This window comes from Leptonychotes weddellii, chromosome 1 (genome assembly GCF_054177405.1).
Source record: "Leptonychotes weddellii isolate Sample4059 chromosome 1, ASM5417740v2, whole genome shotgun sequence".
NCBI lineage: Eukaryota > Metazoa > Chordata > Mammalia > Carnivora > Phocidae > Leptonychotes > Leptonychotes weddellii.
In genome coordinates, this window is record NC_138369.1 from 118,324,629 (window position 1) to 118,344,788 (window position 20,160).

The 20,160-nt window shown below is 51.5% G+C and overlaps 3 protein-coding genes across 6 annotated transcripts in view; 1 reads left to right on the plus strand and 2 right to left on the minus strand.

The window, feature by feature from the left end:
- Positions 1 to 5,849, plus strand: part of YEATS2 (YEATS domain containing 2) — a 102,456-nt gene extending 96,607 nt beyond the window's left edge. The window contains exons 28-31 of the mRNA XM_081813494.1: positions 293 to 519; positions 1,410 to 1,484; positions 2,450 to 2,523; positions 4,097 to 5,849. Of these exons, the coding sequence (XP_081669620.1) occupies positions 293 to 519; positions 1,410 to 1,484; positions 2,450 to 2,523; positions 4,097 to 4,205 (485 nt within the window). The 3' untranslated portion in view covers positions 4,206 to 5,849. The remainder of the gene's footprint in view (positions 1 to 292; positions 520 to 1,409; positions 1,485 to 2,449; positions 2,524 to 4,096) is intronic.
- A 96-nt stretch (positions 5,850 to 5,945) lies between these two features.
- MAP6D1 (MAP6 domain containing 1) lies at positions 5,946 to 18,995 on the minus strand. Of its 3 annotated transcripts, none has more exons than XR_014148448.1 (4): positions 15,327 to 18,995; positions 10,144 to 10,261; positions 9,397 to 9,545; positions 5,946 to 8,730 (listed from the first exon to the last, which is right to left on the minus strand). XR_014148448.1 is itself a non-coding variant. In XM_081830445.1 (3 exons), exons 1-3 carry the CDS (start codon positions 15,701 to 15,703, stop codon positions 9,465 to 9,467), a joined length of 576 nt encoding a protein of 191 aa, XP_081686571.1. In that variant the 5' UTR covers positions 15,704 to 18,995; the 3' UTR covers positions 5,946 to 9,464. The 3 variants fall into 3 exon arrangements, 1 of the variants encoding a protein (XP_081686571.1); XR_014148449.1 differs by having other exon boundaries at positions 5,946 to 7,572; positions 8,527 to 9,545; XM_081830445.1 differs by having other exon boundaries at positions 5,946 to 9,545.
- A 146-nt stretch (positions 18,996 to 19,141) lies between these two features.
- Positions 19,142 to 20,160, minus strand: part of PARL (presenilin associated rhomboid like) — a 47,170-nt gene continuing 46,151 nt past the window's right edge. For both annotated transcript variants that reach the window (XM_081830438.1, XM_081830432.1), the window contains one exon: positions 19,142 to 19,467. In XM_081830438.1, coding sequence (XP_081686564.1) covers positions 19,444 to 19,467 — 24 coding nt within the window. In that variant the 3' untranslated portion in view covers positions 19,142 to 19,443. The remainder of the gene's footprint in view (positions 19,468 to 20,160) is intronic.

The following is a 20,160-nucleotide window of genomic DNA, read 5'->3' on the forward strand; positions in this document are numbered from 1 at the left end:
CAGGGCATGGCCTAGTTTTTGGTGGCATAAGTCAGAATTACATATTGTTTTGTCTTAGATTGCAGTCGCATCACGTATATATTGACACAAGTCGCCTGTCTCTGTGCTTGTCTGTCTTATGAATTACTAGTTCTCACACTTATCATCCATAGAATTCTAGAACTGGAAAGAAGGTTAGCTCCCTTGATACTTATCCCTTCTTCTCTGGGTCTCGGACTGTGGTGTTATGGAGATGGGGAGTCCATTCCTGTGGCCAGCACAGCTGTCCTGAGACGGATCCCCTGTCATTTAGAGTGCCCGTCGTCATTCTCCTCTGCTGACAACCTCTGCCGGAAACTGGAGGACCTGCAGCAGTTTCAGAAGAGAGAGCCAGAGAATGAAGAGGAGGTGGACATCCTCAGCCTCCCGGAGCCGTTAAAGATCAACATCAAAAAAGAACAGGAAGAGAAACAGGAAGAAATGAAGTTCTACCTGCCACCAACACTGGGGTCGGAATTTATTGGTGACATCACCCAGAAGGTAGGGGTTGTGGCCTCTGGTGTGAGATGCTCAGACCTTCAGCCTTATACACAGACACCAGACTTTCCTGGTGAAGTAAAAGTGTGAGTTTCTTCTGCCTGATGAACTTAGGGTATGCTCCCTGGACATCCCTTTTCCCACATCAGGGCAAGAAAACGAATTCCATGTGAAAAGGTTGCTTGCTGGCCATGGAATTGAAGCAGAGGCATCTAGGGATAGACCATTTTTTACTTTCCTCTTTGTTCTCATTTGCCTCCGTGGAAACACCACCCCCTCCTGAGGCACGTGTCCTAATACTGCCAAGTGGTACTTGAGAGGCCGAGCCTTCCCTGACATTTTTCTAGCTCCCAGGGGCCCTGCCCATGGTGTGGGTGCGGCCCGCGCGCTCCCGTGTGGCGCAGGAGGGGATGCCTTCTCCACCTCTGGCCGGACTCAGCAGCGCGGCGGCGTCTGCCCACCTGTCCCCGGTACGGCTGCCTGGGACCCAGAGCGGAAGGTGGGGTTTGTTTCATTTAGAGGAGAAAATGCAAAACGGGGCGAGCACAGGTTCCAAGTGTATCTTCGTCAAACGGGGCCTGAAGTCTGATTCCAGGCTTCCCAGTGGGTCGGTCCCACAATCAGAATTCCTGCAAATCCTGGCCATGTTCTTCCTGAAGGAGATTTGGGGGTAAAAGCGGGACTCTGCTAGCATGTTTAACAAGCACTCAGAAACTGAGATAAACAGGATCGCGTGTTCTTCCAGCTGTTAGGTCTCGCGTCCCTTCCCCCGAGTTTTGTCCAGAGAGCTTGTAGAGTTACTCTTTCAACTGGGTATTCGACAGGTGTGCTTGTTTGGAGAGCTGGGTTTTAGTGTAGAGATAGGAACGAATGGCTTTCTTCCGCTTTTCCAGATTGGGATCACTCTGCAGCCCGTGGCACTTCACAGGAACGTGTACGCCTCGGTGGTGGAGGACATGATTTTAAAGGTGGGCGCCTGTTGGCAGCCGTGGGCCCGGGAGCACCAGGGCGCCGGCAGGCAGGATAGTCTGGGTCCTGGGCTGTTCTGAGTAAGGGACAAGGGCACAAATGGAACAGAGATGATAAGTTTTAAGAGTTTTCATTTTAATCAGGCTTAGTGTTTTCTCTTTTTTCTCTTCTGATTTTTAAATGAACTAAATCACAGGTCTTCTGAGTGTGAAAGCATCCATAAGAGTTTCTGTGTTGATGTCACTCGAACGATTCTTTTTGGTGCCTTCTGAAGCAGCCTGAGATGAGAGTGCTCTCATTGCTTTAGGAGGCGACAAAAGCAGAGCCTTGGGTTTTCTCCACATGTCACAACAACAGAGAAACAGCCACAGTTGTCCCAACCCTGGGCAAGAGGATGGCAAACTAGCTTCCTTACCTGGCCTGATCTAGCTCCATCGGACCCCTTTTCCAGCAGGGACAACTCGCAAATAACCCTCACCGGTTTTCCTTTTTTTTTTTTTTAATGGAAATAACCCAGATTTTATTTTATTTTTTTTAAAGATTTTATTTATTTAAGAGAGAGCACGAGCGGGGGAGGGGGGGTGAGGGGCAGAGGGACAGACTTAGTGCTGAGCAGGGAGTCCGAGGCAAGGCTCAAGCCCAGGGTCCTGGGCTCACGACCTGAGCCGAAGGCAGATGCCCAACTGGCTGAGCCACCTAGGCGACCTCCCTCACCGGTTTTCCTTAAAAACAATGTCTGATTAATGAACATTCCCTCCATTCATAATTTCTCAGAATCATGGCCTTTATATTTGTGATGTAATATTTGTGGTCTATTATTTGGACCTTTAGTGTTTTCTTAAGGACTTTTGCTCCTTAGGTACAACTGTTTCCAAAGTTTTGTATATGGGATGGGGTCAGATGTGTCCCTTCCCACCAGCAGGCATGTGGCCATTTTCGAGAGTAACCCTATCTTCTGTCGTAGGCCACGGAGCAGCTGGTGAACGACATCCTGAGACAGGCTTTGGCAGTTGGATACCAGACAGCATCTCACAACAGGTACTGAGATCTCTTTAGTCAGTGGTACTAGGCTTACAGGTATTTCCTGACAGGTAAGTTGCCCATGAAGAGGTTTTATACCTCATCCAGTTGGAGATGGAGGTGACAGTGCTTGGGACATTCTCAGAGCCAGACATACTCAGGGGTCTGCTTGGTCATTTTGAGACTCCCGTGGTGTGAAAGCTCAGCTTTGCCCAGAGGTCTGTATCTTCCTAATCACTCCTTCAGACACACTGTTCATTAGGACTCTGTTCCGCTACCAGGTTGAACAATACCAGCTCTTCGCAATTAAAGATGATAATATTGTCCATGACGTATCAGATGTTGGGGTCAGACATTGCATACGTTACCTGATTTGTTTTTCATTGGAGAACTCTAGCCCCCCTTTTAGAAGTCAGGAAACCAGGCTCTGAACGTTCACGTTACCTGGCTTTCCCAGCACTTGGGTGATAGACCTCATTGGCTCTAAAGCTCCCCCACTCACCACTGCTTTGCTGTCGGGACACTGAGTTTTGCCTTTTTCCTAGGCCCCAGAGCATGGCAGACAGGCCTTTCTTTGTTCCACATCCTTTCAAAGGAAACAAGTATTTTATCCCAGTATCCTTAAAGCCTGTCCTAAATTTGTAAAACTGTATTAAAAGTGCCTGAGGACATAAAGAGGCCTACATCAGAGGACTGTTAGGTCAGACTTCACAGGATTAGAATACCTCAGGCAGTGTGGAAGATATCTTTAAGAAAGAAGGAAGGAGAAACAGGAGTTCCAGGAATGCTCCTTGTCCTGTGTGAAACCCAGCAGTGGGCTGAGTGCCTTCTGTGGCCCCTGCTCACCTCCCTCGTCCTGGCTGTGGAGATACAGTAGCTGGGGTGCTCTTGATAAGAACATTTATCACCCTGGCCTGGCACAACTCTGTATCCCCTCCCCCCGACAGGTGGAAACATGGTCCCACAGTTCTGTAGCCCTTTGACTCAGCTCTGTCTGCTAAGACTGAATGATGAGAACATCATTCTGTTTTGCTGTCCACTTTACTTCCTTCTCTTTTCTCAATCCTCAGAGGTTTTTTTCTTCATTGTTCAACCAAGTTCTTGAAATCCATCTCATGCCTGTGACTGAGAAGTCAGATTTGAGCCGTAGGGCAGGCTGTGAAGAGGGCAGGCCAGTCTTTTTTTTTTTTAAAGATTTTTAATATTTTGACAGAGACACAGCGAGAGAGGGAACACGAGCAGGGGGAGTGGGAGAGGGAGAAGCAGGCTTCCCGCTGAGCAGGGAGCCCGATGTGGGACTCGATCCCAGGACCCTGGGATCATGACCTGAGCCGAAGGCAGACGCTCAACGACTGAGCCACCCAGGCAGCCCGGGCAGGCCAGTCTTTACCAAAATTAAAGAAATTAATGGGAAAGGAGAGCGAGCAAGAGCACGCATCTGGCCATCCCCATGCAGGCGGCCCTAAAGCGTGCCTCAGCTCTGTCCCCTTCCAGGAGGCCTGGGCGGGGGGGGGGGAGCTTTTGATAAGTGGATGAAATATTATTAACTGCTTGAGAAAACTGCACCTAATAATGCTTTGTTTTTGGACAGGATTCCCAAAGAAATTACAGTGAGTAACATTCACCAGGCCATTTGCAACATTCCTTTTCTGGACTTTCTCACAAATAAACACATGGGGATATTGAATGAAGATCAGTGAATGGAATGAAGATGCCCCTAGAAAAGCAGGATTTGCAGATGTAGCCGAAGCTTCGAACTGTGACGACTCTTCTCTTTGGGGAAGGAGGTTATTTTCTGTGTGCCTCGGAATATTATGGCTCCCAAACCATTGCCTCCACCTAATTCACTGTAACACCAGAGTGTTCGGTCCCAAATCAGATCCCTTTAGGACAGAAGTTTCTGAGTTTAGAATGAAGTTGTGAGTGGGTATGTGCTCTGTCAGCTTGCATTTGCTCTCTCTGGAAAGGCTCCAGGAGAGAGTTTCCGAGCTGGGCCAGGCCACACATAGCAGGTCCTTCTCTGGGTGTCATGGGGCACCTTGGGCTTGAGTCTCCCTCCACGAGGCAGAAAATAAGTCTGGCACGCTGGTGGTTCACCCATTCTGGGGTTACAGGAAGCTCCAGCAGTTTACCCTGGTAATCTCTGGAGTGGGGCTGGGCTTCCGCACTCAGCAGGTGGCCGTGGCGTCGGGGAGGCAGTCAGCTGTAGGAAGCAGTAAAGCCTTGCAGAAGTCAGAAGAGCCTGGGAGCCCGCATGCTGCGCACTGGTGTTTTTTCATGGAGCACGGGAACGTGACTACAGCCAAGGTCAGAGTGTAGTCAAGGGATAGGCAGGTCCCAGCATGGGTCCGGGAAAGGTGTGACTAACCAAGCAGCTCTTTATATGTCAGTAATCCCAGGCACCTGGCCGACTCAGACCAGCTTTGCGTGCGTGCCGGGCAGAGAGCTGGTTCCACAGCGTTTGCGGGGTATGCGGGTTACCCCGTGTTGAGTGACCAATGGGGAGCAGCCCCTGGGCCAGGCCTGCTGGCATCCCACTAAGTCCTGTCAGGGGACTTAGTGTCCTGTTCTTTGCCACTCGGCTTTTCCAAAGAAAAGCGTTTCAAGGAAACGCTGTGAGTGCCTTAAAGATAGAGAAATGACTGCTGAAGCCACGAGACAGGAATGTCCCTGCTCAGAAGCAGTGAGAATAGATTGTGCCCAGATGCGGAGCCCTCTTGGTGGGAGAAGTGAACAGAAGGAGGAAGGTCTGCAGGGCCCTGCATGATGCCCAGGTCCATTATAGATACTCTGTCCTAATCTTCCTAACATAGTCTGTGTCGAAGGAAAGGAGAGAAATTTGTCAGGAATCTGCAATTTGAAGCCTGTGAATCAAACGTACCCAATCAACATAATTGAAGTTTTCGTGAGTTCTGTAGACGTTTGGGTCAGGAGCAGAAGGCAGGGAGGTGACTAAGAGATCTGCCCTTTATTCAGCATCTGAGGATTGCAGATGCACAAGAAAATCTGTTCAGTAAGGCATCGGGCATGCCCGGGCTTAGTAAAAAAAATAGTACATAAAGGCTCAGATACTCTATACATTAACTACTGCAAGCGAGGTTAGTGGGCAAGTGCATGGATTTATTCAGCAGTGGACTGTGACAGATCTGCAGGATGGAGGATTTGATCCAAATGAGAACAGATTGATTTATTACAGGTATGAAAGCCTAAATTATCTTTTTGCAAAAGAAATATTAAATCATTTAACAGTTCCCATATGTGTTAATGTTTCAAATGTATTTGTATCATAACGTGTAACATAATTGTGTAACAGAAATCTACAATAAATCTTTTAGTATTTGTGATGGGTTTTTCTGAGTTCGAAGCACTACTTTGGTAGGTTCTTCTTCCGTGAGGTCAGGAGGAGCTGGGATGGGGCAGTATAGGTAATTGGTGTGTTTACATTAATTCTGCCACTTCTTTCCAAAAAGCATTTGCAGCTATGCAAGATAAAGGATTACAGTTACATAAAACTCTGAAAAAAATTTTGGAAGATGCACACTGACCCTGGAAATAAGGATTTCTGACAGCTTGGGGCAAAGGAAAACTACCTAATGGAGCTCGCAGCCTCCTCAAAGTCCAGGCAAGGAGGGAAACCATTCCTGTCGTCTGACAAAGCACACCAGTCTGTCCGGAAAGCTGGAACTGGTCTATGCTGAGGTCTGGAAGAAGTTACTCCTGTGCCACAGTCCTGCTGTGACCATCTGCTAGCAGAGCGGCTAAAAACAAAAATGACCAAAGATGCAGAAACACTGCAGAAATGACCACTTTTTATAGCCCCCTTAACAAGACTAAGGGCTTTGAAAGCTTTGGTTCTTCAAAGGCAGGAAGTTCTGCAGGGCTGAGGCTTCGTGAGAGAGCGTAGGTCCGTAGCCTTCTTGGGACCAGGCTTCGCCGCAGCCTTTAGGGAACTGAAGTGTCCGGAGGAAGAACAGGGATGTTGCTTAGGCTCCTTTCCTGAATGTTGACCTCAGCCACAGTTTTGACTGGAGCCACGGGGCAGAGACTGACGTCACAGGCAGACCCTCAGTTGGGGACTCCCTCTTACCGACTGAAGCCTGTGTGAACAGCGCTGGCGGACTTGACCCCACTAAAGGGGAGGTTCCCCCGTCTGCCGAGGTTGGGCTGCAGGGTCACAGTGTTTCAAAAGCTGCTTTTGGAGTTTGGCCTAAAATCCTGGTGTTAGTACAGCGAGGAAAGTAGTCCCACTTGGGCTGGGTTTTTCCGAGCTTTGAAGCCCCGTGGAGCACAGAGGCGGGACCTTGGTCTCCGTGACTGGAGGGGAGGACTTCAGGGGCGCCCCTCCACTTGGGCCTCACGCTGCATCCTCAAGGCGGCTGCTGGCAGGGCTAACACTGGTTGTGGAATCACTGATACTGAACACTTTCTTTTGGCCGAAATTGGCTAACAGATTGAACTTTTTATTTTAAAAACATTGCTCTTTACAGAATTAATACAAAAATGCTTATTATATAGAAACTTCAGCAAATATAGTAAGGTGTAAAAAATTTAAAGTTACCCATAATTCCCCTTCCCAAAGATAACCACCGTTAGTATGCTCTGCATTTTCCTCTCTCCGTTTTATATGTGTGTATGACGTATGTGGGTTGGTACCACACACTTGAGACTGTCGTCCCATTGCTTTGGAAGGCCACTCCAGTGACGTGATGTTGGGCTTTACTAAGACGGAGAGTGGATGGGAGGCAGTTCCTTCTTCAGAACCCCAGTCTCCTAATTAATAATGAAGCCTGGTAACGAGGATTATTGAGTTCGGGGTTTTGTGGAAAGCTGTCTGTTCTGGTGCATTCCAGAAAGGCTCTTGGGCAAGCAGTCTGCCTTCAGAGACAGGCCAGGTGAGGCAGGGGTGCGCCCGCTGCTGAGGTGCCAAGGCTGCCGGGAAAGGCGGGCCTGTGGTATCGGGCTGAGGTACAGCCCTTCAGTCTGGTCTGCACGCTGTGGCGGAGGGAAGGGTGACACAGGCAGGGTCTAGGGAGAGGGACTGTGTCAGTGGCATCAGATGGGCCAAAGCTGCAAAAGAGAATAGAGCTGGCTCCCTGGCCTGGGCAGGAAGGGACAACTGTCCTGTGTTCTGCTGGCCATTCACTGTACTAATAAGCACCCCGCCCACAAACAGGAACTCTCTGAGCCACTCTTACTCTGCAGGGAAGGAAATGGAAGCTGAAACTGCTCGCAGCTAGTGAGTAGAGAAGTCAGGATTTAAGCCCAAGACTAGCTTCAAAGATGGTTTTTCACCCTAGCCTTGGGGGTGCGGAGGGGTGGTGCACATGAGAGAGGGGAGGTTGGTGTGTCCTGTGACTATTGCGTCCGACACCACTGTGGGTGGCAGTCCAGAGGGACAGACCTTGGGATTTGTCAGCCTCCAAGGGGCAACCAGTAATAGCCTTGATCCCCCAAAGTCCAGAGGAGGATAAAGACGTATGAGAAGGCGCTCCAGGTTTATAATTAAAGAAATGAGCTAACAAGAAATTGTAACAGTGCATTTTTGCATTTTAGTAAAATCTGAGATTGTACGGTTAATCTGCTCATTTCCCACGGAATGCACAGCAGCAGGCAGTCTCTTTGCTCTTAGAAACGTCTAATATGCAAACCAGTGAAGTCAGATAGCAGAACCCTTTGTGTAAGCACATAGTTGGGGTTCTGCCTTTAAAATGATTCCGAGCATTTGCTTTGCTGCGCTGAAGAGGAAGGCCGTGCCAGCCAGAGCCAGCCCTCCGAGGGACCAGCCCCGCTCCACGTCTGAGGGGCTGGGAAATGGCTTAGGTAAACGCTCGCCAGACAGCGCGCGAGGGCTGGACGGGGAGGAAGAGCCACAGGGAAATCCTTGAGTTTCCTTACCAAAAACTGCCCTTAGCCTGTGCCTCTAATCTCTAAGCGGGGACAGAAACTCCTTCACATGTCTGACCGCCGGCTGTGCAAACTGGGCCAGGCTCACGCCGTGTGGCCACGTGGGCTGGGACTTACCGGCAAAGGAGGCAGCTTCCCGAAGCCGACAGCTGCCTCCTCACAGTGAGCTCGCCCCACTGTAAGCGAGGGAGCAGGGTGGGAGTCATCTAGGTGTAGAGAACGGGACTTAAAGTCTTTCAGGGAATGAGGCTAATGCCACTTCGTCCCAAAAAAGCTCCCAGTTCTTTGCCAGTGTGTATGGTGTTCCCTTCTAGTCGTCAACTGTAAGGGAAAAAACTGGAATTAGTAATAAAATGTGGGGCTCAGAAACCTACAAGGTCAATGTCATTCATTCAGTACTTAAAGCACTTCTCACACGAAGCCTTTTGTTAAAACATAAGGATAGGGTCACCTGGGCCCCAAATTATGTCTTTGAAATTGAAACCCTATGATTGATACTCTGTTCCTTTTGGAAATGACATCCTAGTTACTCAAGTCACGTGCAGGGGATAACCCAAGATTTCTTCAACCTGAATGCATGGGGCCATTTGTAGGCATCTCCAAGGACAGTCCCTTGGGTTACCATAGGTTACAAAGTTCTCATGCAGCCTGGGAAAACAACCAAGTGGACATTACTGGTTCTTTCAAGCACCTGTCCTGTCCATATTCCTCAGCCAGCACAGACCAATTCAGTTTACAACAGAATTGATCCTTAAGTTCTTCAGATTTAAAAACTGAAGGGTGGCCAAAAGAGGCAATTAAAAGATCTGAAGCCTTCTGTACAGTCGTCGAGGAACAAGAGGATGGTTCAGGCCCAAAGCCGAGCTGGGTGGTGCCAGTGTCCATCTGCGCCAGGCCCACAGCCCGGGGGGCAGCTGGGGAGGAGTGGCGCCCATGCAAGACGGGCCCTTCCCCTCAGACAGCAGAGGGCCAGTTCCAGGATCTCACCCCAGTCCCTGAGTGGCCGAGGACAGCCCCGTCTTGGTGGCAGTGGGTTCTGACTCTGCTGTGGCCGGTCACACATTGAGGATCCGGGGAGCTGAAGCCTGAAAGATGGCTGATGGGTTAGGGGTGAACTTCTTCCTCCCCTCAGGGGCCTGAAAAATGAAATGTGGCCCCATATCAGTGTGCCTTTCCCTCAACACTCCCTCCCCACCACCTCCCGCCCCCAGCTCCAGGAAGAAAATTCCTGCCTCCTCTCCTCCTCTTTGTCCTCCAAGAGTTGAAAATGCTGACCTGAAGGGTCCGTGGGGGAAACGTGCAGGGGGCGGAGTCACCACATTAGTAGGTCAAATACAGCACCTGGACCTTCCGTTCCGCTCCCGGATGCCTCCTCTGGGTGGAATCAGGAAGCTGAACAGTCCCAACCTCCTTTCCACCTTCTCTCTGACACAAATGCCAGGGACGTGGAAGGCTCATCATGAGTGCTCAGCGGTCAAGGGTAAGATTGGGATTTAGGAGGGAAAGGGACACCTTGCTCGCCAGAAAGCCAGCACTAGGGAGACGCGATGCCCCCCCCCGCCCCCCCCCCCGCTATCGGCTGAGGGAAGACTGGGTGCTCAGACGCTGCTGTCCTCAGCCCTCATGCCATTTTGCATCATCAAAACCCGACTCCTAGTCCCTAGCCTGGAAAAAGGGCCTCTGCTCCCACATCCTCTGCAGCCCCTGGCCCTGCGGCGCCCGCTTCAGGCTGACCTGGAAGCCGCCCCCAGGGCTGCGGTCCCATCCGGAGCTGTGGGTTGTGAGGACTGTGGCGGCTCTTGCCTTTGTGGATCTCGGTGGCTTCACTCCGGTCCAGGCCTGGAACTCCTGTCTGGAAGAGAGAACATGGTCACCACCTGGCTCAGGGTCAATCATCCCTCCTGACTTCAGGGGCCGCCGCCATTGTCCTGTGCTTCTTGGAGTGTCCTGGCCAATCTCCACTGCTAAAATCCTGCTTTGGATCTAGAAGTGAGCACCTGGTATGTGCTGGGCATTGGAAACCAAGTCCCAGCCCTTCCTTCGATGCTCCCCATTTTGTCTCCAGGCCACTAAGGGGCCCGAGACACCCAGAACCAGTGCAGGTTGGTCACTTCCAGACCAAGTCACTGGGGGCCTTTACATCCATAGGAGGTGCTGGTTACAATGAGGAGAAATAAGGTTCGGTATTAGGTTTACTTTTTAATAACTGGTCTTACGAACTCCTACAAAACAACAGATTGTAGTAACTGTCTCAAACCACAAGCCGGTCTGACTTGTGCAGGGCACCGCGCACACAGGCGCTCCTGCCTGGATGCGGGAGGGGAGGGGTGGGGGCGGCTGACTCCCTAGACAGAAGAGCCAAGGCGGGCACACACCAGCTCCGTGTTCTCAGAGTGCTTTTGTTTTTCTTTTTTTTAGATTATGTATGTATTCTTTTAGAGGGGAAGGAGGCAGAGGGAGAGACAATCTCAAGCAGATTCCTGGCTGAACTCCCCGCTGGGCGGGGCTCGGGGCTTGATCCCATGACCTTGAGATCATGACCTGAGCTGAAATCAAGAGTCGGACGCTTAACTGACTGAGCCACCCAGGCGCCCCTCAGAGTACATGTTTTGACAAGGATTTAATTCCTCAATTCTGCACACAAAATAAGACCTATTTCTTTTAATTCTATTGACCCCCGTGCTAGACAGTGAGCTCAGGAAGGCGGAGACCTGTGTCCCTAGGAGCACCTGGCCCAGGCAGTGTTCTGTGGAGAAGTGCCCGGCTGGCCAGGGGCAGCGCCCACATGTGGGCTGGACCCATTCTGGTCTCCTCCCACCCACAGTCCTGGCTGGGTTTCAGGCCCAGGGGTCAACAAAGCTGCCTTCTATCCTTGAGAGCAGCCCAGCTGGGCCCCACTGGGCTGGCCGCTGGGGTAGGGAGCAACTGTGTCTGTCTGTGGTCGGCACTCGGGGGTGCCAGGAGGCGAGCTGGGCCAGGGCCCGAGCAGATCACTTGTGCTTCTGAAGCTGCAAGGTTCCAAGGACCAGCTGCCTGAGCCATCTGCCATTCTGTTTCTCCTGAGGAAGCAGGTCCTCCCCTGGGCGTGCCCTTCTGTCCCCAAACTGAGCTGAGCCTTGGGCCTGGCAGCCCAAGCCTGTCGCCCCAGGGTGGCCGCAGGGGTCCCAGCACAGAAAGCCACCAGAGCCAGGAGCTAGAGCGATGCCCCTGGCCGCTCCTGGGGCAAGGCTGGTGCCGGAGACCAGTGAGAGAAGACTGCAGTGGGGATGGAGAAGGAACCTCAGACCTAGAATCAGCAGGACCCGGTGACTGCCAGGGAGAGGACGAGGGCAGATTTATGGCTCTGGCAAAGAGGATAAGAAAAACACAGGGCAAGCCACATACACCAGGTACCTCCCCTGACCAAGCAGGCTCTCCTGTCCGCCTGGCCTGGGCCTCAGCTGGACCCTGAGGGCGACAGTCCCACCGAGGGCCAGGGGCCACCCGTGGCAATGCCGAGCGCCCTAGGTCCTCAAGGCTTCAAATCCCTTCATTTCTCTGAGCCTCAGCTTCCTCATGAAAAGGGCTACTGACCCACGTGCAGGAGGTTAGGATGAACCTTGGTGCCAGGCACTTCAGTGGTCTTCCCTGCCCACTCAGGAAGGAAAGAGAAAGGTGACTGAGGAAGGAGGTCTTCTAGAGTGAGTGGAACTAGAACCTGGGCCAAAGGTGCTGAATGGCACCTAGAGAATTCCAGAGGGGAAGCTCTGGTTGCTGCTCAGGAGAGACACAGGCCGGCTGCGAGAGCAAGAGCCGCTGCGCCCATCTGGCCAAGCAAGTGAGGCCGGTCAGTTTTCACGAGACGAGCGGGGAGTGGCGAGCGGCCACGAGGACTCCAGTGACTTTGGGTTCCCTGGATCTGTTTATTTTTGTTTTGTGAATCTCTGCAATCAGTTCGCTCAGATAACATGCGCCCTACAAGGAGTCAGAATGGAGTTTCCCGCGTCAAGTTCTAGAGCTGGAAGGTGAGGGGTCCCAGAGGTCAGCTGGCATGGGGTTGGCGGAGCCAAGTTCAGCAGCGGTCCTGGGTTCTAGGCCGGAGTTGGGGGTGTGGGGACCCAGGGAGTCAAGCTCTGGCTCTTTCTGTTTTACAGATGAGGAAAGGGTCAGAGAGGCCAAGTGACCCGCCAAGTTTATACCCCAGGAAACGAGCTCCAGTGAGTCCCAGCTCCTGGCCGTAGCTTTCCACCACTGCAGGACACAGCTCAAGAAACGAGGGGGTTGGGGCACCTGGGTGGCTCAGCTGGTTAAGCGTCTGCCTTCGGCTCAGGTCATGGTCCCAGGGGTCTGGGATCGAGCCCCGCATCGGGCTCCCTGCTCCGTGGGAGGCCTGCTTCTCCCTCTCCCACTCCCTGCTTGTTGTGTTCCTTTCTCGCTGTGTCTCTCTGTCAAATAAATAAATAATCTAAAAAAAAAAAAAAGAAAGAAAGGGATTCAGAGGAGGCAGCATCTTAGGGGGTGAGGTCTTGGGGAGATAATCTATGGGAAGTCCTGAGCCTGGCTTCTGGTACTTGGTAAGCAGAGAATAACAACTTGTACTTTTAGTATCACTGGAGCTGGGAGGACCCAGCAAGACGTTCAAAGCCGCTATCTGCTCAACACAAGTGAGGGGCCGCTTCTAAAAGCCCCGCCTTTGCTTGAACATTACCAGTGAGGAGGAGCTCAGCCTCACCCCGGAGGCCACTCACTTCATCATCAGTCCACTGGAATTACTAGAAAGCTCTTCCTTCCCTGAGCTGAAGCTAGCTCTGCGCGGGCTCTGCCTCTGGTCCTGCTCCTGGCCCGGAACATCAGTCATTTGAAGGTACCACACACCCAGACCCTCGGGCCTTGCGGACCTCTCCCCATTCAGGCCCCTCCAGCTGGCTCCCCGCCAGCTCGCAACAGCCCGAACCCTCCGCGGCGGGGTGAGGCCACAGCTGGGCTCAGTGGTGGCCCTGCCCACTGACGTTCCCCTGTGCGTTTTGGCAGCCCAGCTTGAGCACGCATCAGTGGACACAAGACCCATCATACAACTACCTTTCCCCTTCAGGTTCCTGAAAAACTGCATGCCCATGGGGGCGCCTGGGTGGCTCAGTTGGTTAAGCGACTGCCTTCGGCTCAGGTCATGATCCTGGAGTCCCTGGATCGAGTCCCGCATCGGGCTCCCTGCTCGGCAGGGAGTCTGCTTCTCCCTCTGACCCTCCTCCCTCTCATGCTGTCTCTCATTCTCTCTCTCTCAAATAAATAAATAAAAAATCTTTAAAAAAAAAAAAAAACTGCATGCCCATGAAGGAAGCCATGGGGAGATGGAACCTTCTACCTTGTCTTGATAATTACTCTATGGAAATTCTACCTTAATACAGTTGATTTTAAAAATAATAAAACTGAGGGGGAAAGTTCATACCTTTTTGCTCTAATTCCACAAGTCAGAATTTCTAAAGAAACTGATACGTGCATAGACGGCTAGCTATAAGATGCTCATCACAGAAATTATTTTTTTCCCTTAAAAATGCGTTTTTTTAAAGGTGACACGTGTACATGTTTAAAAAAACAGTTCTTTAGAGGGTGAGAAGTCAGTCAGTGCCCTTCCACCCCTGGCAGCATCCCTTCCTCCCCACTCCCTTCCTCTCCCCAAAGGTTCCTGTGTTTCCACACATCCATCCAGAGATATCTGTGCTTATTTGAGCAGATACGTGTATATCAATATCCCCTTTTAAAAACACAAACAGCAGACACACTGTTCTGCATTTTGTTTTTTTGACACGTACCCATCCAAGATCTTCAGACCTTCCGCTATGAGTACATCGTAGGCCTCCCAGTAGCCCATCCTATGGTAGAGCTATAATTAACCAGCTACATCAGTAGGACGGTGGGATTGTTTCCAGCTTCTGCAGTACAGTGTTGCAACATACCTTATATTCCTTAACTCCCACCCCACATTCAAGGATACTTGCAAGGAAAACTCCTGGAAATGAAGTACTGGATCAAAAGAAGTGTTTTTAATGGTCCCAAATTAGAAACATCCTAAATATTCAATAATGACAGATTAATAATTGGACATATATATCAATATATGGACAAATGTATATCCCTAGGATAGAACACTGCACATCTACTAAAATTCGTGTTGTAAAAAAAATATCTAGTAACATGCAAAAATCCAAAATTGATGGAAAAATGTGTACAGAATCTAAACCTATAAGAATTACAAATGGATATGAACTCAAGGGTTAAGGATCAGAAAGAACTACCAGTTTGGGTGAGGTTAAAGGAATTAATTTGTTGTAATTTCCAGTTTTTCTACAGTGAGTTTATATTACTTTTGTAATAAGACAAAGAAGAAAGCCCTCAGTTGTCCAGGGCCAGAGCTAAGGTGGGGGCAGGGTGGACCCGTAGAGCTCAGTCACGTGGCGAGATCCCCAGGGGGCCATCTACTGGGAGCCCCGGCTGGTCCTCACCACCAATGCCTCCACGGAGGGCACCGGGCAGGGGGAGCTCTGGCAGTTGGCCTGCACGCACCCTGCCTTTCGCTAGCCCACCTGGTGGAAGTTAAAGCCGATTTTAACTCAGTTGAAGGCAGGGCTTTCTGGTAGGGCTGCCCCAGAGAGGGAGAGGGGAGGGGGCTGTGAGCAAGGTAGTGAGCTCCCTGTCAGCAGCAGAGGTGCTCACTCATTCACTCTGAGGCTGGTCAGGGAACAGCGAAGGCGACATCTCGCAGTGCCCGGGGACCAAAGGGGAGGACCTCCGAGGCCGCCTACAGCTCTCCAAGTGCTGTGGGATGGAGGCTCCAGGTGCCTTCTCCCTCCCCACCAAGCTGGTCCTCATGGTTCACGGCCTCCGTTTCCTCCTACCACGGGGTCCCGACTCGACGCGCTCCCCTGCCCGAAGCCCCATACCTGTAAGACGTGGTTACCGCAGCCGAGTCCGCGTCGCCGATGGGGAGCACGTAGACACCCCGGCCAGGGGCCGCGGGGGGCTTGTTCCTGCGGCCGCCCGCACCCGACCCGCGCCCCTGCGAAGCATCTCTGGGCCCCGCGGGCGCCGTCCACACGCCGAAGTCCCGCTGGTACTGAGTGAGCGGCACGTCCCGGCCGGGGTCCCGGGCGCCTGCAGGGGACGGGCCCCTGCGGGAAGCGGCGCCGCCTGGGCCCGGCTCCTCACTCTCGAGGTCCGAGTAGCTGTGCAGGGTCAGCGGCACTGCCACGTCGGAGCGGTCCAGCTGGTTCCAGCGCCGCGCCAGGCAGCAGAGGCGGCTGATGCAGGGCCACGCCATGCCGGCCCCCGGTGCCCGCCGCTCGGCTCCCGGCGCTGCGGGCCGCACCGCCCCCGCCCGGCGTCCCCGCCCCCGCGGCCCTCCCCGCGCCGTCGCAGCACCGCCCCCTGGCCTGGGGGAGGCCGTCCGGGGAGGGGGAGGGCTCGGTGCCGGGCCGGCTTGGCCTGGGGTCGTGTGCGCGGGCGGGCGCAGAGGCGGGGAGGTGGGTGGGGGAGGGCGGGGGACCCCCCCCCCCGGAAACGCCTGCAGGCAGTCACTAGTATCCAGCTTGAAGGTTTCATAATGTAATCCAAAGTTCCTTTAATGCTATTTTCTAAATGGGACCTGGTTTCACCGAGAGCGAGAACCGGCTGGCAGCGATGCCGTCGCTGATGGTCCCGGGCCGGCGTGGGCGCAGGCCGCCGCTGCCAGGGTGTTGGGGCTCGTAGAGCGGCCGGGGCTGCCGCATTTGAGCTTAGGCTGCTCCGCGCCGGGAGCGGAGGTGCCGCGATGCGGAGGATCGCTGGGCAGACCCGGGGCCATGCTTCCGGAAGACACGTGTTTGAATCAGCCAGTGAGTCACTATTTGCCTTTACGATGCTGAATTTGTAACAACCAATCCAGTTTTCATTGAGAACTGGCATTAGCCCTCAACTGACCTTTCCCTGGGTTCTAAAAATCCCTCATTTTAAAGCATGGCAACAGAGGACTTGGCGTTATAAAGCTGCCGACAAATCTTTGGCCATTGCGTTACAAAAATTCCCTCCCCTCCTGTGCATGCATTCTTTTTTTACTGCAAAGTTTGGGTAATCCTCCAGGCTAAAGGTCAGTCTGTTTAATGCATGACAGGGCATCAGAAACAACTCCCCCGCCACCCTCAAAAGACTTCCTGAGTATTTGACACATGCCTTCAATGTGCACTGCAGACCAAGGACTAATTAATCACACTACTGAAACAGCATTAATTACCCAGAGCTCCATCTCCAGCATATACTTGGACGGTCTCCAGTCTGCATCTTAGAGGAGAAAACTGCAGTGCAGCCCTGGCCAGTCAGGGTACAGATTCCTCTCCCACACCATCCCCTCTCAGCTTCCAGTCATAGCAAAGTGACAGACAGCTGCCCTGGCCACGCCATGGCCCAAGAGGCAGCAGGAGAGAGGCACACCAGGAAGACACTGGGAGGTTACACACCTGCTCTCCCTGGGCCCGGCAAACTTTGTGTGACTTCTGTGCTCCAGGGCCCTGGGTTAGCCACTTGGGACATTTGGTGACAATACTCCATCCTGCAGGAAAAAGGAAAAAAAAAAAAGGTAGCTCTTTTTATTTTTTCATTCATTAAGCAACAAAGAGCACTTACTGTGCACCTGGAATAATGCTGGGGGACTCCAGGAGGTTCAGTGTAGTCGGCGCAACAGAACTGGATAAAGCAAGTGAAGTGGGCGGGGGGCGGGGGGGCGCCTGTAATGAGGGAGAGTAGTTGGGTCAGGGTGGAAATGCAGGGTAGGGGGTTGGGAGGTTCAGCCAAAGGCATCAGAGGCTGGATCACGGAGAGCCTCGGGAGCCACACTAAATTTAAAAGCTTTTCATGGAGGGCAATAGGGAATGACTGACGTGTTTTCAGCTGTGGCCGTATGAAGACACAGAAGGAAATTTTAGAGACCAGCTGGAGAATAGTCTCAACAGTCCAGGTCAGAGACAAGGGGCTGAACTAAGGCGCAGGCGCTGGGAATGGAAGGGGCACTGGATTCTAGAATTGAGAAAGAAATCTAGAATGGCTCCCAAGTTTGTGGCTTCCAGCTCGTGAGATCACTCCTTAAGCTACGAGTGACAGTTGAGGCGCCTGTGCAGTGGGGTCCTGGCACCTGAAGCCATACCCGGCCTGCAGTAGATGCGCGTACTGAGGACAGAGACAGTCCACAGGCCCAGAGCTCAGAAGCCATCCTCATGAAGACAACTGAAGCCAAGGGAGGTGGAGCGAGAGGAGACCGCTGCATTCCTGGGGGCACTACACTGAACAGGCCGGTAGAGACGGCACAGGCCGAGAGACACACGAGCCGGCAGACCATGGCCTTGGGGGGCTCAAGTGTCAGCAGAGAAGCCACAGTGAGAAAACACCCTAGTGGGCGAAGAGTAGGGACAACTGCCACAGCTACAGACGGTAAGGCTCGTGCTTCCAGGGCTGGGCTCTGAACCTTCACAAGGCCTCTCACGGGGAGAATGGCACTTGCCTGTTCAAAGGTGCCAGCACTGGGGGATGTTATGGACGGAGAAGTGATTTCGGGACTTGACCTTCTAAATGCTCCCTCCCTAACCATGTCCTCCTGGCCTGCGTTCCTAGTCTGCCCACAGCAAGACCTAAATTTCATTTTGGACTCCATACGGAATGTCTGTGTGATCTCAGCCTCCCATCCCACCTCTGAGAAATGCTTCTTGCCTCATCTGTGTATCACGGGGTTGTTAGCTTAATATATTCAAAAATGTCAAAGCACAGCAGTTCCCACACACAACCACCCTGGTTCCTTACCAGCAAGATAAGGGCTAGGTTAAAAAACAACAATACAAACAAACAAAACACCTCTCTCCTGGAAGTGACATTAGTCTAGGATAGAATCCTCTCTGCCTGGTAAGAATAACTGGTATTTCACACTAGAGAAGATCTGGGGAAAAAGAATATGAAGAACCGTCAAATCCTAGACAATTCCTACGTGCGGGGACATGCTGTCATTCAGCTGAGCACTGTGAGGTAGGCACAACTCGCTCCTTTCCATGAAGCCCGACCCCCTCCAAGACAGATGGCTGCATTCCTCTCCAGGTGCAAGAACCAGCATTACCTCTTGAGGCCACCGAACACTGAAACTCTCCTATAAATCATCTCAACAAATACTATTAGGTTCTCAACATGCATTTCTTGGAAATAATTTTCAATCATGAGGGCAAACAAGAATTCTACAGGGAAGCTGTTCTGATGACCACGGTCTAGTTCAGCATGATGCTTCAATTCAAAAAATGTACATTTTCAAATGTAAGATGCAATTAGGCTCAGATTCAAGTGTGAATTTATCCAAGATATTTCCTTCTAACTCTTAAATTAGCTACAAGCTACAATTTTAATCTAGAAAGCAAAGCCTAAAAATAGCTTTTTGTATATGCCACTCGCTGCCGAAAAACATTACCTTTCTTGGGAAAATTTAGAAAATACTACAGCTGTTATTTCAGTTCACGCCAGACAGAAGACCCCCTTTTTTTTTTTTTTTAAACCTGCCAACCAACCGAAGAAAGGGGTAGGTGGATAAGCAGAGATGGAAGAAGGCCAAAGTACAAAAACAAGCATCTCTGAGTCTCAGGTCTTTCCCTGTGCACTCCCGAGTTCATGGCTCCAACTACATCAAATATAACAACTAACAGCAAGATTCCAGGGCAGCATTAGTGCTCTTCAAAAGGGACACACACCCTCTGTATACAAACTAGAGATAGAAACCTTTATTTCACAACTTTGTCATAATTCACTTTCTAATAAGACATGTACTGGGGACAGAGTTTAAAATACTGGGAAAGCTAGATGCCGGGTGTCTTCCAGGCAGGAGCAAAGATGTGGTCGCTCCAGGGCCGACGTGTTCCTGGGGCTCTCCAGGCAGCAGGGGCCACACGCACCAGTCTCATCCAATCCCAGTTTTACTTAGAGCCGCCTCCTTTTTTGGGGCTGTTAGTCCTCATTTCATGCCAAATTTTCACTAGAGGCTCCCTGTTCTTCCAAATGAGTTCATGACCGTAAGTAATATACCATCTGGGGAAAAGAAAAACAAACCAGGTTCAACATTCAAACAGTATGACATACAAATGTTAAGTACCATGATGATACCAAGTTGACATTTAAAAAATTGAATGCCATGGTCATTTACTATCTTATTAAATAGCTGATTAATTTATTTGATGTAGATCAATGATTCACCTTTAATATGGAGTATGTGAAAGGCCAAAGTGGGACGGACTATGCACGGCACACACCACTGTTGATTCACCACTGCAATTAAGCATCAACTCCCTCCCCATTAAGACACGAGGAAACCAAGTCTCAGAGAAAATCTGCTCAGGGACTAACAGCTTCTAAGTGGTCGGTCAAGGACTTACCTGAAGGTCAGACAGATTCTAAGCCTGGTCTCTCTTTACTACATTAAATGTAAGAAATGTCAGCATTCGGGGCGCCTGGGTGGCTCAGATGGTTGGGCATCTGCCTTCGGCTCAGGTCATGATCCCAGGGTCCTGGGATCGAGCCCCGCATCGGGCTCCTGGCTCGGCTGGGAGCCTGCCTCTCCCTCTGCCTCTCTCCCTGCTCATGCTATCTCTGTGTCTCAAATGAATAAATAAAATATTAAAAAAAAAAAATAAATGTCAGCATTCGAGGTCACTGATGATGGCTTCAATAGCTTTTTTTTTAAAAAGATTTTATTTGAGAGAGCATGAGAGAGCACAAGTAGGG

Coding starts and splice junctions, on each gene's coding strand:
- MAP6D1 (XM_081830445.1), bottom strand. CDS start 15,703: ATGGCGTGGCCCTGCATCAGCCGCCTCTGCTGCCTGGCGCGGCGCTGG. Junction 10,262..15,326: donor GCGGTAACCACGTCTTACAG/GTATGGGGCTTC, acceptor TCTCTCTTCCAG/ACAGGAGTTCCAGGCCTGGA. Junction 9,546..10,143: donor GCCCTGGGGGCGGCTTCCAG/GTCAGCCTGAAG, acceptor TTCATTTTTCAG/GCCCCTGAGGGGAGGAAGAA.